At 45.0% G+C, this 17,327-nt stretch overlaps 1 protein-coding gene across 1 annotated transcript in view; it reads right to left on the bottom strand.

Annotated features, from left to right (window-relative positions):
- C8A (complement C8 alpha chain) overlaps window positions 1-10,905 on the bottom strand; it is a 54,636-nt gene extending 43,731 nt beyond the window's left edge. Inside the window, exons 1-2 of the mRNA XM_068239397.1 lie at window positions 10,746-10,905; window positions 2,082-2,175 (exon numbers count right to left, since the gene is read on the bottom strand). Coding sequence (XP_068095498.1) covers window positions 2,082-2,175; window positions 10,746-10,843 — 192 coding nt within the window. The 5' untranslated portion in view covers window positions 10,844-10,905. The remainder of the gene's footprint in view (window positions 1-2,081; window positions 2,176-10,745) is intronic.
- Window positions 10,906-17,327: the final 6,422 nt, after the last annotated feature.

Genomic DNA, 17,327 nt, shown 5'->3' with positions numbered 1-17,327 from the left:
CCACAGACTGGGTGGACAGACAAGAGCGCTTCTCCGTGACCACACCACCGGCTGCACTGAAGCACCTCTCTGACAGCACGCTGGAAGGCGAGCAGGACAGCACTTCCAGGGCGTACTGCACCAGTTCGCTCCAAATATCCAGGCGCTTGACTAAGTAATCCAAGCGGTCCACAGGGGTGTCGATGTCAAGCCCGCTGTAGGACCCCATGTAGTCTGCCACCATCCAGGTCAGGTGCTGGTTCTGGCTTAGAGAGGGTGATGCTGCTGCAGGCACCTCCTCTGTAGGCAGTGATATTGGCATGGCGTAGAGCGCCTTTGTCAGAGACAGCAGGTTTGTTGGGCGCCTGCTGCTGCTGGACGCAGGCACCTGCTGCTGTGTTGGCTGGACTGTGACAGCAGGGGGGGGATGGGAAGCTGGGGGAAGGCTTCCGCCAAGCGCTGAACCAGGGACCGCTGCAACTCCCTCATTTGGCGCACAGGGTCTCCTTCTGCAGGCAGGAACTGAGCCAGCTTCCCCTTCAGCCGTGGGTCTAGCATCATGGTGATCCAGATGTCCTCCCGATCACGCATCTGCTTCACCCTTGATAATGCACTTGCTTAGCCAAACAGTACTGGAGAGGTCTCTCAGTGAGCATTCACAAGCAAGGACGAGTTCCTCAACATGGCCGCCACTTTATATACAGGAGGGGCTGGGCAGGGTTTCCCTCTGTGATTGGTTGCTAGGGCTTAGGCTGGGAGCCCTCTGATTGGCTCAATGACGTCATGGACGTCATCTCCATGGTTACACTATCCGGATTCGGATATCCAAACTCAGTATACCGGATTTCAAATGGGTATCCGAGTTAACTAGGATAGTACTATTCGGATTTACACAGATATCCGGAATCTGAATCAGAGTTTGGATAGCAGAAAAAGTTCGGATTGTCTGGGTAGTTCGGGTATCCGGAATCCAGATGAGCATCCATGGTCACACGACTTTGCCAGTATGCACATGTTTGCATAACCACTACCGCAACTATCTATGAAGATTGTTGCGTTACCATTGACTGCAATGCACTGCAGTATTGAACCAAACTCTTCAGTTGCATCATGGCGCACCGCGCGTACCGTGGCCTGTCTCATTATTATTATTGATTTATATAGCGTCTCATTGGCATTAATTGCCACTGCAACAGGGGAGCGGCAAGGGAGAGTACCACGACACCGGAGTGTGAAAGGAGCCTAAATCCAACCTGAGTTGACTCTTTCCAAAATCCCGAGGTAAGCACCTAATTGTCTCCTAAAGCTGTGTACCCACGTTGCGATTTTCAGGACGATTTTCCGACAACTGACTTGTTTTGAGCGCCGATCGTTAGTTTCCATGGGTACAGACACACAATCAGGCGAAAGCCGCTTAGCGTCACAATGACCATCACGGCGGATCAGATCGCTAAGATCCCCGACGACTCCCGCGCAGATGTCTCGTTTGCTTCCAAAGTGTAGCGCTGTGTGACATCATGCATACCCGCCGGCAGGAAGAAGTGTCGCTTGATGACCGCCGTCAAGGGGACATCACAAGACCTGTCAGGCAGTGGACTAACCATTCCCTAAGTAACCCTCTCTGATTTTCCTGAGCTTAGAAAATATGTGATACTTACCACAGTCCACAGAATTTACAGTTTTTATCTTTGAATTTCATTGTACTACAGAGGCAACAGGCAGGGGGCGTAGCAATAGGTGTTGCAGAGGTAGTGACTGCATCGGGGCCCTTGGGCCAAAGTGCCCTTCCTCAACCACAGTATTAGCTCTCTATTGGTCATGTGTTCATAATAATCACTTCTATAGATATTTTGAATTGTGGTAATCACTAAAAAATGGTTTCCCATCCTCTTCCTGTACCTCTGACACTGTAGTTGCATTTGGCAGGTTTTGGTGTGCCGTATCAATTATTATGTATAGAGTGCTTTGGGGGCCCCATTGTAAAACTTGCATTGGGGCCCACAGCTCCTTAGCTCCGCCACTGGCAACAGGAAAAACATAACATCTTTAATCCCCAACATCAGCCAGCACAATGAACAGAGGGATGATAAAGCAAAGCTTACCTTGCTACCTAGGCATGGAAAACACTGCGACCAATCAGACCATGAGCTCATCTGGCATTCTCGGGGGATGGGAGTGTCCACGCTTCTGGAGAATCTGACCACACCAACATATGACATTAGATGGGGAATGAGAGGCAGAGGGGAATTATTAAAGCCACAAGAAAAGCAGTTTCACAAGTTTAAAAAAATCTTTTTACTGTTTTAAAAATCACTTTCTATGTGCGTAGCTAGGTGCATAGAGCAGTGAGAATGGTTGCTTATTTTCCACACCTGCACTAACTGACTATCCAGAATGAAAAAAAAAAATCTTCTCCTGGAGATAGTCTTTTAGTTGTTCTCTGTGCCATGTTTGTCTTTTTACAATCTACTTTATCTTAAAAAGGTGAAAATATGATGGGTGACCTGCCTGGTACATGTGCAGAGAAAGTAAAAAAAAGGGATGCTCTACTTTAGTTACATAGTTGCTGCAAATGTAGACTGGTGCAGTGCAAGTCTTTCTCTATCTGCCCACTTTTTCTAATTCTAACACACAATTACTCAATTACTAAATAACCAAGTTTATGAGCTTTGTAGTCTTTGGCATCAATAATTTGCATTGAAATGAAACAAATCTGATTGTCTGTTTGTGGCTCCATCCCCATTTCTGAATTTAAACTCCAGTCACCCAATGACCAACTGTACCAGGTTTGAGGCTTGTGCCATTAACAGTGCAAGAATGGCAGCAATGAAGTATTCCACTTGAAAATCAATAGGTTAATTTTGATTGGCTTTTGTAGGCTCCACCCACTTCTGAATATTAATCCCAGTCACCCAGTGACCAACTGTGCAAAGTTTGAGAACCCTACCATGAACAGTGCAAGAATGGCTGCAGTTTACATTTTCCCACTGAAATTTGTATTTGTCTCCGCCCACTTTTTGGATATGGGGATAAAAAGTATCCTATATGTTATTCCAGGTAATGTACTATGTGTGTGCCAAATTTACTTGCAAGACACATGCTGCATCTGACAATAGCACAGGAAGTCAGCATTGCAAACCCTTCCTAACACGTTACACCCTAGGCATCTGCCTAGCTTGCCTATGCCTAAAACAAGCACTGCAGCCAAAAGTATGAATTGGCAGTGACAAGTCCTTAATTTTCTTTAGTTTTTTTCATCAATTAACCCAGACAGTCTTTAATTCACTAATTAAATACATAAGTGCCCTCAGACATTGAATGGTCAATGTCTTATCCATTCCAATGAACTGTTCATCTGCTGATAATGCTGTAATTTGTTGTTCAGCTGGACAGTCAGGAATGCCCTGAAACATCCGGAATTCTCAGCAAACAGTGCCGAGTTGTGCCTGTGGCTCTGTAACCTTTATATCACTCTATTTTACATTCAAGCATTTTCCAATAAAAAAAAAAAAAGACACAGTTAGTAAAGCGGAACAGACGCGAGCCGATGATGTTTCCAGCATATGGACGCAGTCAGGCGTTAAAGTGTTTCTATAGAACTTTTCTTGTTTCCTGTCATTAAACTGGCGCTACATCTGTTCAGTCGGATAATTTGGTCACGCACTATCGGTGCTGAAAGGTAAAAAGACTAACAGCGAATATTTAAACGTGCTTCGTTTTCCCTGAGGATCGAGAGCACACTGCACACTCCATACAGCCTGACGATTACATGTGAAGACTAGTGAGCGGTGTCCGAAAATACCACAACATAGGGGAAATGGCACCTCAAAGGGGATGTGATAAGAAGCAAAAATCTGTGACAAGATACAGACTAAGGCCTTGTTCACATTATAAAATCGCCAGTGCAATCGCAAGCGCTGAGTGCTTTGTTAAGCGCTTTTCTATGTACTTTTGTTTCTGACGACAAGCAAGAAGTGAACTCTTTGACCTGGAACTGAATAATTACAACGTATTCTTTTTTGAAAAGCGTTCACCAAATCGCTTTTCAAAGAGCTTTTTCAAGAGCTTTTCCCCTATACCTTGCATTGAAGCGCAAACGCTCAGGAAATGGAGCAGGACCCGCGTTTGCGCTCGGAAAGAAAGCTCATTGCTCATGTGAGAACTCTCACATAGAGCAACATTGCACAAGCGCTTTTGAGAGAGAGAGAGAGAAAAAGAGAGAAAAAGAGAGAGAAAGAGAGAGAGAGAGAGAGAGAGAGAGAGAGACCCCTCCGAAAGGGATTTTGACCATTTGAAAAAGACTTTTGGAAGCATTTTAAGCCATTTTCAGGTCACTTTCGGTTTTCTATCCGGATGTCCGAATCTGGACGGATATTGGGTTCGGATATCGGCGTTTACTCGGATAACAAAGTTCGGATTCGGATATCCGATTCAGATCCGGATATCTGGGTATCCGGATCCGGATCAATTTGGATTTTGAAAAGGGGTATCCGAGCATCCCTGCTTATGGCTTGTGTTACAGTTTGTATATTTGTCCTGGCAGACTCGTAAAGTTAAAAGAAAACCTTAATTCGGGGGTGTATAGTGGCTGCCATATTATTCCCTGTAGAAAAAAATCCCAGTGGAAGATAGAAAAGCACGCAGTAGCCATTAGGTGTAGTACAGACAGTCCATTACTTACAAACAACTTGAGTTACAATGTTTCAGAGATACAAAGTTGTTGTCATGCACAAAATATATGGCACTTTTTTATTACTGCACATATTTTTGTAGCTAAATGTTACAATATTGTATAAACTGTTGTAAGTAGTTTTAAACACTTCAGGCTCCTTGCACATTCCATCGCACCGAGTTAGGGCTGGTTCACATGGGAGTTTTTGTGGCGTTTAACGCGACGTTTCAGACGCTGCGTTTTTTGGGATCTACCGCCGTCCAATTCAAGTGAGTGGGAGTGTTTAGAGCTGGCTTTTGCAGGCTTTCTTGAAAGCGTGGCGGTAGATCCCGGCGTTGCGCCTAGTCTCGAAAGTAACATGTTGCATTCAGAGGCAGTAAACGGCAGGAAACAATAGCAGAGACCAGAACTAGCCTTGAACGCTTCCCAAAAGCCTTCAAAAGCTAGCGTCTAAACGCTGACGTTTGAACACGGCGCCAAGCGAAAGCTCAGCAGACGCCCGTGTGAACCAGCCCTAATTCTTCCCTGTCGCAAGGGCCATGCAAGTCTATGGAGACTTCTATTATTATTATTGATTTATAAAGCGCCAACATATTCCGTGGCGCTGTACAAAGTAAGAAACAAACATGGGGTACATAATAATACAGACAATGGTGTACACCAATATGCAAGATACATAATTAGTGACAAAATACCAAAAATGATACAACATACAGGCCTCAATTCACGGAGCATTATCAAACGTTTATCAAACATTTTATCAAACGTTTGATAATTTACCTCATGGGTAAAATCTCATTTTAAATTCACTAAGGTGTTATATATTTATCGAATGTTTTACCGATAAAACGTTCAACAAATATATAACACCTTAGTGAATTCAAAATAAGATTTTACCCATGAGGTAAATTATCAAACGTTTGATAAAATGTTTGATAAACGTTTGATAATGCTCCGTGCATTGAGGCCACAGAATACAAAATACAGAATTGGTAATGACAGTGATAAAAGTAACATGATGAATAAAATGTATAATGATTTCCAAGACACAAAAGGGGGAGATGGGGGGAAGGGGGGGGGGGAACAAAAGGAGGGGTAGTATACGATAAAATATATAAAGGCAGTGTGTTTTAGGATACCTAGTAGGAGTGCAGTTTGGCCTTAGGACAAAGGGAAGTGGCCTAAGGTAGAGCATATGCTTGTCGGAACAAATTAGTTTTTAGAGAGCGTTTAAAGGTAACAAAGGTTGGCGAGTGACGGATGTGTTGTGGGAGGGCATTCCAGAGAAGGGGTGAAGCACGTGCTAAATCTTGGAAGCATGAATGTGAGGAAGTGATTCTAGAGGAGGACAACAGAAGATCGTGTGCAGATCTGAGATTGCAATTGGGTTTGTATCTGGAAATTAGTGGGGATATGTACCGGGGAGAGAGATTGTGGAGAGCTATGTAGGCTAGGGTTAGGAGTTTGAACTGGATCCTCTGGTTAATTGGCAGCCAGTGAAGAGCTTGACAGAGAGGGTCAGCAGAGGAAGATCGAGAAGAAAGATGAATGAGACGAGCAGCTGAGTTCAGTACAGATTGGAGCGGGGCCAGTCTGTTAGAAGGTAGTCCACAAAGTAGTATGTTGCAGTAGTCCAGACGAGAAATTATAAGAGCATGTATTAACATTTTGGTTGTGTTTGAGTGACAAAGGGACGGATGCGAGATATATTTTTGAGTTGGAGATGGCAGGAGCTGGTTAGGGAGTAAAGATGAGGAATAAAAGAGAGAGAAGAGCCGAATATTACCCCCAAGCACACTTCTCACGACACGGCATGCTGGTGGTAATATCCAAATCGTCGCAATGCCATGCAAAGGCTGCAGCATGTTACAGTATGATCCGTGCCTGCCGCAGAGATTCTGCAGAAATGTTAGTCAATGGGCGATGCAGGCAGTGTGCATGATGGGAGCGCGGTGCTATGCGGCGTGTATGAGTGGACAGACTGGAATCCCAGTAATGTACTTCCTGCCCGGCAGGAATGTGGGATGGACAATATTGGTAGAAAGGAGGAACCCCAAGGACTATAAAACACATTCAAATAGTTTTAAATGGTAAGAAGAGGCTTACATCAGTAACTAGCAATAGATTAAAAAAAAAACTGAACAATTAAGATAACACGTTCCAAAGGTTGCTGAAACTGGCTAGGAGCAACTCAGACACTATATTGACCTGAAGAAGCAAGAAATACCCGTGAAATGGGTTGTTTTTAAAGTGTTGAAAAATAATACATTTATATATTTTACGTAAGCGATTATTCATCATTGAGGTAAGCCTCTTCTTACAATTTTAAACTGTTTTTAAAGGTTTTTTAGTTCTTGGGACACCTCCTCACCCCCCAAAAAGCCAGTATTATATGGCCATCAAAGCTGGTTCTAGACAGGCACAAATGAGGGGGCAGTCAAAAATGGGGAGGGGGCATCACGGACGGGGAAAGGGCAAAGAATTGGGCGTCGTCATGACATCATGTCGGTGGGGCTAACTGCAATGTAGTTATACCAGCTAATGTAGTTACATAAAAAAAATATGAAGTAAATGCACATAATGACAGATAGCCTTTCACCAGTAAATGCAGGTAATGACAGACAGCGTTTCCCCAGTAAATGCATGTATAATTGTCCCCAGTGTATGTAGCCAGGTGTATATGTCCCCAGTATATGTAGCCAGGTGTATATGTCCCTAGTATATGTAGCCAGGTGCATATGTCCCCAGTATATGTAGCCAGGTGTATATGTCCCCAGTATATGTAGCCAGGTGTATATGTCCCCAGTATATGTAGCCAGGTGTATATGTCCCCAGTATATGTAGCCAGTATATGTAGCCAGGTGTATATGTCCCCAGTATATGTAGCCAGGTGTATATGTGCCCAGTATATGTAGCCAGGTGTATATGTCCTCAGTATATGTAGCCAGGTGTATATGTCCCCAGTATATGTAGCCAGGTGTATATGTCCCCAGTATATGTAGCCAGGTGTATATGTCCCCAGTATATGTAGCCAGGTGTATATGTCCTCAGTATATGTAGCCAGGTGTGTATGTCCCCAGTATATGTAGCCAGGGGTATAGATCTATAGCCAGATCTATAGGTGTCCTCAGTATAGCCAGGTGTATAGGTGCCCCCAGTATATGTAGCCAGGTGTATATGTCCCCAGTATATGTAGCCAGGTGTATATGTCCCCAGTATATGTAGCCAGGTGTATATGTCCTCAGTATATGTAGCCAGGTGTATATGTCCTCAGTATATGTAGCCAGGTGTATATGTCCTCAGTATATGTAGCCAGGTGTGTATGTCCCCAGTATATGTAGCCAGGGGTATAGATGTCCCCAGTCTATGTAGCCAGATCTATAGGTGTCCTCAGTATAGCCAGGTGTATAGGTGCCCCCAGTATATGTGGTCAGGACTTACCATGTACCGACTCCCAGTATAGCCAGGTGTATAGAGTATAGATGTCCCCAGGTGCGGTGGCAGCATAAAGAAGAGGGAGCGATGGGCACAGCGGTGGGGAAGGGGGGACAGCTCCCCCTCTCTCGCTCCCCCCTCCAGATATGAGCGGTGGGCGTCTGGCAGCGACGCTAGAACACTTCCTCTCTTCCCAGCGCTGGACAGAGATCTGTGCGCCACTACTCTGGTCTAGTCTAGACCAGAGAAGCAGCGCACAGATCTCTCACTCTCCCGCGCTGAGAGGAAGTGTCCTATCGCCGCTGCCAGCCGCTGATATCTGGAGGGGGGAGTGAGAGAGAGGAGGAGCCCCAAGGTGAAGGAAGGGGGCGAGACGTCCCCCCTTCCCCACCACTGTGCCCATTGCTCCCACTTCTCTCTCCTCTGCCACCCCACCTGTTTGAGGGGGCAAAGTAATTATTTAAGGGGGCGATGCACATTATCAGGGCTCAGTTTAGAAGATAGCATTGAAGGTTTGGGAGTCCATTAGTGTACACGGCATTGATAATTTTTTACATTTTAATACTGAATGAAAGATACCGGATTTGAAGTAACATATGCTGCCATCCAGACCTATTTTTCAGAAAAGACCTTGGTTTTTTCAGTAACACAAAGCAAATCACATTCTGCACATATAACAACAGCATTTAGGGAAAAAAATACAAATGTAGAATCCAAAACCAGAGAACTAACTACAGTGAGCTGCGCTCCCTCTGCAGAGATTTGCTGGACGGGCCCCCTCCCCACACACACAGCCCCTCAATCAAAGGGGCTGGTGGGGCCCACTCCTGTGTTCATGCAGGGTGTGGCGGACCCAGTCATTACCCGGTGCTGGCTGCACCACATGACTGCAGTCCCTGTATGTCATGTAACATGCAGGGGAAAGTCACATGGTGCGGTATGGACCTTGCACAGTCAAGAGAAGTGTGGAGGAGCTGTCCTGCTGCCAGAAGCCAGTAATGTATGGCTTTGCTGCCCTACATTAACACAGGTGAGGGCCCTGGGCCCCCCTGTGATGGTGGGGTTGCGGGGGCTATTGTTATGCCCCTGTCCAAAGAATTTGGCAATGGAAATGCAGTATCATGCAAGAATGGGAGATTAAACTTTTTGTTTATTGAGTGTATAGGACATGCCACACAGTGGTAAATAATATGTCATTCCAATTTATTTGAAAAAGGTTGCTAGCTTTGGCTTCAAATTACCCTACATTTGTCAAACAAACAAAACAATTCTCGGTTTCAACGTTTGATGTTATCTTCATATATTTTTTTAATTACTAATGAGGCTTAAATGATTAGCAGATTGTCGCATTCTGCTTCAATCAACATTTTACAGACTGCCCATTCTGCCTTGAAAGTAAGGTGATGTACATGAGTTAAATACAGTAAGTATACTGGTGGTATGGGACATGCCTTACCTGCAAACGGGTTTGTCATTTTGATCAGCCAGATTGTGTTAATCAGACAAACCAGCCACACAATTCAGTCAGTTTAATTTGCTCCATAAGCTGCATTTCCTCCTATGAAACTAAGCAACACACCCTGGTAACAAGACCCTTCTCTGCCTACTGATTGGACAGAGAAGAGCAGCAGCACATCACTGAAGTCATTATCATAGTCCTCAGCCGTAACAACGCTGTTTCTATTAGACTGAGTGGAGCACCCGAAATTTAGACAGCATAAGCGCTTGATAAACTACTGGGCCCCGGGGCTTGTGCCCACTATTTGTAACTGCAGTTTGTATAGTGGCACCCAAATTTCAATTTGCAGCCGCTATTAACATGAGCACCTATAGGATGCTTAAACTTTTGCGGCATCTATGGCGTTCAAATTTCCTGTTTCCACCAATCCAGCCTTGCCACAATTTTGGACTACATCACGAGGAAGCTGATCAGATCACCTGGGGTCCATGTTATAGGGGACTTTAGAAGCTTTCAGAGCAATCCATTTTGCAAGTAACCAGTGGAGAGAAAAACATATCAGTCATAAGGAAGCTATACAGATTTAGTCTAGTACAGCCACTGTCCTATCTGAACAGTGGTTGGATAGTATATTGGTTAAAGTGTACCAGAGCTGTAACTAAAAGAAGATTTGATACTCACCCGCGGCTTCCTTCTGCTGCATAAAGACACCTGTGTCCCACGCCGTGCTCCAGCGGTCTGCCGTTCAGCCGCAATCAGCCCCGGTAACTTGCTCAGTCGGGTTCAGTCTGGGAGAGTAACCTCACATTTACGCTCCGGTTGGGACTCACGCATAGAGGGAGGCACTAGGGGAGGGGAGTAAGCCATCTTTCCATCATCAGGCGCCTATGGGCACTTGCCTATAGTGCCTTATGGTAAATCCGGCCCTGAGACCTGGGTTCGAATCTCTGTTCTTCCTGTTCAGTAAGCCAGCACCTATTCAGTGAGGAGACCTTGGGCAAGACTCCCGAACACCGCTACTGCCTATAAAGCGCACCCTAGTGGCTGAAGCTCTTGCACTTTGAGTACGCCAGGAGAAAAGCATGATATAAAGGTTCTGTGGACAGCAAATGATCTTGTCTTTTGGACATAATTGCATTATTCCAACTATAAGCTAATAAAACATGATAATGGAAGCAAAGTTGTTTGAGATGGACCTACCTGTGCAGATACGTAAAGTCCTCATGTTGCACTGTGTCGCGGACAAACGATGATACACAGTACAATGCCAGAAGACCTACATACATAGAAATCCCCATGTTTTCCACTGCTGGGGACGGATATCCCAGCACCTCGCTGACATTTGCAGATGAGCAGAAAGTCTGGAGATCCCGTCACTGTTAGTGATAGTCAATCATTAACAACTTTTTAAATATTGCTGTAGATTCCAGAAAAGGATTGCCAAACCCAAAACAAATGTTTGGATGGCCGAGTTGAGTTTAGAAATGTAAAGGGCATTATGGCCCTGTACTGTTTACCAGCCTGACCAGGGCTGTGGAGAGGTACACAATCTCTTAATCACCAACCACAGGAGGATTTGGGGAAGGGTGTAATGAAACAAAACTGTCTTTCCTGGGTAAAAAAAACCGACGTGATAATCCATTGTAATTTAATTTATACTGTAATTTTAAATGACCTAATGGCTGATATGCACAAAGCAATTTCCAGTCAGATTAACGGGTTGAATTGGGATCAATTTTTATGCAGGACTGATCTGAAAAATCGATCCCGTTCTTGAGGGCTCTTTCACACCAGAGCCCATTTGCTGCGTTTTAACGCAAAGTCGAAACTTTATGTTAACTAAGGTAAAAGGAAAGTCCATAGACTTTCAATTTACCTTTCACACCTGGTGCTGCGTTTGATGCGTTGCGGTTCGACGCATGGGGGAGCTTTTAATTGTCGGGAGCCAACGTTTTCCCGCCGGGTTGATTCATTACTACTACCGCTGATTGCGTCGCACCGCTAAATCCCGACGACACGCCGCAGGGCATATAACGCGTTCAGGAGAAAAGCTCCTGCAGGCATTGTAATTGTGATTGGGAGCAGATTGGACATGCCGGAAATTATTAAAGGGACTCGAGCAGTGCAGAAACTATGGAAAGATGCATATAATTTAAAAGCTCTCTTTCTCCTCTTTCCAATGATATATAAACCGCCGCCCTACGCCTTTTAGTTTTCGCTATCTTCGCGATTGAAATTGCTGTGGCCCCGATTTCGATCGCGAAAATAGAGAAAACTAAAAGGCGTAGGGCGGCGGCTTATATATCATTGGAAAGAGGAGAAAGAGAGCTTTAAAATGATATGCATCTTTCCATAGTTTCTGCACTGCTCGGAGTCCCTTTAACTCGACCCATCGAACTGACAGGAAATTGCCTCGTGTGTACAAGGCATAAGGCTTAATATACTAAAGCCATCTTTGCCAGTAATGTGTTTAACCACTTCGCCATATCTGGACGCATATATCCGTCCAGATAGGCAGTGGTGCTGCAGCCGTGTGTTGCGCGCGATCGGGCGCGCGCCTGCGCGCGCCCCCGCTACCTCCCGCTGCCCCCCCGATCAGTGAATGGGAATATAATTCCCATTCACCGATCCAAGTCCCCGGCAGAAATACCGACGCTTTCTCATCAGAGAGCGTGGTATTTCTGCCCCCAGGAAACAACTTCTCTTCATTTTAGTTCCTAGATGCGACATCGTTCGCATCTAGGAACTTTTTGAATGTGGCCATCTTGTGGCCAAATACTAAACTGCACCCACATACCTGTATTGAATAAAAAATACATTATTTTACATCTAAAATTGGCTATTTACCTCCCAAACTAAAATTACCCAAATACATTTTTGTATTAAAAAAAATAATAAAAAAAATTACAATTAAAAAAAAAAAACTACATAAATAGTTACCTAAGGGTCTGAACTTTTTAAATATACATGTCAAGAGAGTATCTTATTACATTTTTTAAAATTATAAGCTTGTAAATAGTGATCGACGCAAATTGAAAAAATGCACCTTTATTTCTAAATAAAATATCGGCGCCATAAATTGTGATAGGGACGTAATTTAAATGGTGTAATAAGCGGGACAAATGGGCACATAAAATGCATGGGTTTTAATTACTGTAGCATGTATTAATTTTAAACTATAATGGCTAAAAACTGAGAAATAATGTTTTTTTTCCATTTCTATCTTAATCTTCCTGTTAAAATGTATTTACAGTAAAGTGGCTCTTAGCAAAATGTACTACCTAAAGAAAGCCTAATTAGTGGCGGAAAAAACGAGATATAGATCAATTAATTTTGATAAGTAGCGATAAAGTTATTAGCGAATGAATGGGAGGTGAACATTGCTTGGATGCATAAGATTTTCGAAGCTGTAGGCTGAAGTGGTAAGTTAAATATATGTACATATATCATTTTTGGTAAAAAAAAAAAAAGGACTTGCTTGCTGGTACAACTCAAAGATAAACATAAAAATAAATATATTCTAACCCTTTACTGCCTAAAATATTTTCCCCCAAAACTGGGCTTCAAACACAGAGTTTAAATGATGTCACAGCTGAGAGATGACACGTCATTGCAGAGATGTTCTTAACAGTACACTTGTTCCTTTTCATGTTGTCATTTATAACTGTACTGTATGTATGAATAGGAGACCAGCTTCCAAATGTGTAAAAATGTGGTCATTGAATGCCACCTAGTGGTCACATAACAATAGTACAGATTAGCTATATATCTATTTTTTAACACCAAGAAAACCAAAAGTTTGCTTTCTTAAAACAGAAAGAATTTGCGATAATTCAGGTTGGAGTGAGCTTGAGATGTCTCCCAGTGCATCACTGCTGAATATATGCAAATTTTTAACACCAGTGAGATATGGAGTTTAAAGTGTCCCTGAGACATTGAATAGTGCTGTACCTATACTTACATGGGGCTTCCTCAAGTCCCATGTGGTGCCTGGGCTGCCTCGCCGTCCTCTCGGGCTGCTCTGTTCTCCAGTTATCACCTCCGCTAATCTGGCCAGTGGCGTCCAGTCGTGCTTTTCTGCACATGTGCCGCTTGGTAAACTTTAGAACCACAGGAAGAATGCATGCAATTGCTGGAACACTTGATGAGATCTGTACACGATTCTGGGTAAAAAAAGAAATCTAGTGTAAAAGTACACCTGAAGTGAGAGGGATATGGCGGAAGCCATATTTGTTTCCTTGTAACTAATTATGCCGTTTGCACAGTATGTATACGCTCCGCAGGACTTCAGTTCCTGTCCAGGGGCATAGATATGCATCTATTGCCGTATACGGCCGGCGCTCGCTCCTTATGGGTACTCATTGCCGCCCTTTAACCTGGAGATCAAGGATACAGTTCCCATTCACGGATCAAAGTGCCGGTATCAATGATCGCTGGCATCAATGAGATGCCTGCGGTCATTGTAACAAAGTAAGGTACACGCCCACACATTGCTTCCTGTTCGCAAACTAATAGTACGCTCAGGAAAATAATGTGCGAGGACATCTTATGGCCAAATAGTAAAATTACACCTACATACTGTAAGAAAACGCGGAAGAGCCGCCGCCATGAGCCAGCGGCAGGCGGCTCTTTCCGCGCACGGTGGCGCCACACACGGAGAGGCAGCCGCCTCCTCTCAGCATGAGGCGGCTGTCTCCGTGCAAGGACCCATGGAGCGCGGAGAAACCGCCGCGTTGGACGCGGCGGTTAGCGCGCATACCCCCGCTGCGGAGACACCGCAGAGCGGGGTTGCTGTGGCTGGGACTCGTAGTCCCCCTGGTTTCAGAGTGACGCGCGCGCGCGCACTCAGGCAGAAGATTTATGATAGCCAGAAAGGAGTCAGCTGACCAGGCTCCACTCGTGATTGGTCCAGCACTTAGGGAGGTGCTGGGGGGGTCATCTGTGTATATATACCGCTACCTGGTCATTCCTCTGGTGTCTGGCGTGCGATCACATACGTGGGAGCACCCAGATCCGTAGTCAGATCCGCAAGTGTGCCGGGACCAGCTGGAGCTGTAATCCTACACTTAGCTAGATTCTGTTGATAGCTAAAGTACTAGTTTGACTGTGATTATCTGTTATGACCTATTGCCTGCCTGACTTTCCTCCTGAACTTTGATCTTGTACCTCGATATTTCTGATACTCTGTTGCCGAACCCCGGCTCGTCCTTAGACTCTGCTTCTGCCTCCTGATATTGTACCTCGATATTTCTGATACCCTGTTGCCGAACCCTGCCTGTACCTTAACTCCGCCTTTGCCTTACGATACTGTACCTTATCTGTCCGTGTGTGCATGACCTGGCTTGTCAGACCTCGAGAGCCGACCTTACTGTAAGAGGCGGTTCCCTGTCCAGTTAGTGACACTTCCTCCAGAGTGTCACTCTCTGATATCCTTCCTTTTCTCAGCCTGTCTCTTCCCGTCTTGGAGAGTTCAGGCCTCGGAAGGAATCCGTGCAGTACTACCTACTGCTCTGAGGCCTATTCCTCTAAGTGTTACTGTTACACCAAACACTACACTACTCAGGTGAACAGAGGTTAGCTAGTATATCGGATTATCGGTGATACTGCAGATCACTTATAATCTGGCATACATCTGCATTCCCCGTGATACTGCAGATCACCGGTAATCAGATCCTCTCTGTGCTTCACCGATCGTTACACATACATTTTTTTTCTAAAATACACATACATACTATTAAAAGGAATCCCTTACCTCCCACACGCTCCGATAGTTACCCAAATAAAACATATGCATTAAAAGGAAAAAAGACAAAAAAAATACATAAACAGTCACCTTAGGGACTTAACTTTTTATTTTTTATTACATATGTCAAGAGGGTATATTGCTGTTATTTTTTTTAAAATATGGGCTTGTAGATAGTGATGGACGCAACACAGAAAAAATGCACCTTTATTTCCAAGTAAAATATTGTCACCATACATTACATTAGGGACACATGTTCAACGTTGCAATAACCGGGACAAATGGGCAAATAAAATATGCAGGTTTTATCCACAGTGGGATAAAACCTGGGTTCGAATCTCTGTTCTTCCTGTTTCATTTTAAAACTATAATGGCTGAAAACTGAGAAATAAATATTTTTTTTTCAATTTTTTTCTTATTTCTCCTGTTAAAATGCACGTAGAATAAAATAATTCTTGGCAAATGTACCACTCAAAGAAAGCCTAATTGGTGGTGAAAAAACAAGATATAGACAGTTTTGTTGTATTAAGTAGTGATAAAGTTATTAGTGAATGAATGGAAGGAGCGCTGAAAGGTGAAAATTGCTCTGGTACAAAAGGGGGAAAAAAACCCTTAGTAGGGAAGTGGTTAAACAATACCAGTTACCTGGCTGACCTGCTGGTCTTAGGCTGCAGTAGAGTCTGAATTACACAGCCGAAACAAGCATGCAGCTATGAAACATTTTGATCTGCATGCTTGTTCAGGGTCTACGGATAAAGCCCAAGTGGGGCCTCCATGCTAGTGTACAGGTGCGAGCCGTTTTGCGCCTGAGTAATGCATCTGTGCTCGTTCTCATATGTGAGTGCGGCTGCGAGCTTTGGGGTTCCCAGTGCCGGAAGAGCCTGGTGGAAGGGGAAGCCTCAAGGCAAAGGTAACTTGGGAGCCCCTACCTCGCCCCCTGCAAAGTCAGCCAGCCATAGCGGTTCCCCGCGCTCTACCCCACCCTCACCCACAGTGTTCCCTGGTGGCCCAGTGGACCCCTGTCCCCCCACAGTTTTTCCACCACGTGGTGGCTTGGACCCAGTGGCGTAGCTAAAGAGCTATGGGCCCCGATGCAAGTTTTACAATGGGGCCCCCCAAGCACTCTATACATAACAATTGATACGGCGCACTAAAACCTGCCAATGGCAACCACAGTGTCAGAGGTGCAAGCAGGGGATAAGGAACAGTGTGCTAATGATTACTACTATTCAAAGTCTCTATAGAAGTGATTATTATGAGCACAGGACCAATAGAGAGCTAATACTGTAGTTGAGGGAGGGCCCTTCGGGGCCCCTCTGGCCCATTGGCCCCGATGCGGTCGCAACCTCTGCAACCCCTATTGCTACGCCCCTGCTTGGACCTGGTGATGGTGCCCCCACAAGTAATTACCTGCTAGCCAGCTGCAATTAGTTATTACCTATCCCCTGCAGCAACGGCATCACTGTCTTACCAAGATGCAGTGAGTCAGAGACAACAGCGTCCAACCTGGCGACAGCAGGGTGCCCCTTCTCTCCTGGCACATGCCTGCCTCACATTGGGGAGAGTGCCGCTGCGGCCAACCATCTGACACACCATCACCAGGAAGGGAACCCATGATGACAACGAGCGTGGACGCTGCGGATCAGGTAATGTATGAACCTTGCGGCCTGCCCTTCTTCCCTGCCTGCTGCTGCCGACTCACTCCTGTGACAGTTTGTCCCACCACGGCTGATGCGTACTGTGGCATGTGTAATGGTGGCCACTACACATGCCACAGTATACAGCGGCCGTGGCAGAACAAACCATTTTTAAAAGGGCAATGGAGGATCCTTGGGGGCCTCGGCAAACACTGGGGCGCTAGGGAAATTGCCTTAATTGTAGCACCAGCCCTACCCTCTACTTAGGTAAGTATCTTATTGTGTGTGTATATGTAGGACGCCGGTGAGTTGGGTGCAGGGTGAGCTGAAAGACGTCTCTCCCTGCTGCCATTCAAATTCCCAGCGGCGTAAAATACTGTTCTCCTTCCGAGTTGTAGCAAC

The sequence above is a fragment of the Hyperolius riggenbachi genome, chromosome 6 (assembly GCF_040937935.1).
Source record: "Hyperolius riggenbachi isolate aHypRig1 chromosome 6, aHypRig1.pri, whole genome shotgun sequence".
Lineage (NCBI taxonomy): Eukaryota > Metazoa > Chordata > Amphibia > Anura > Hyperoliidae > Hyperolius > Hyperolius riggenbachi.
This window is presented reverse-complemented; position numbering and strand designations above follow the sequence as displayed.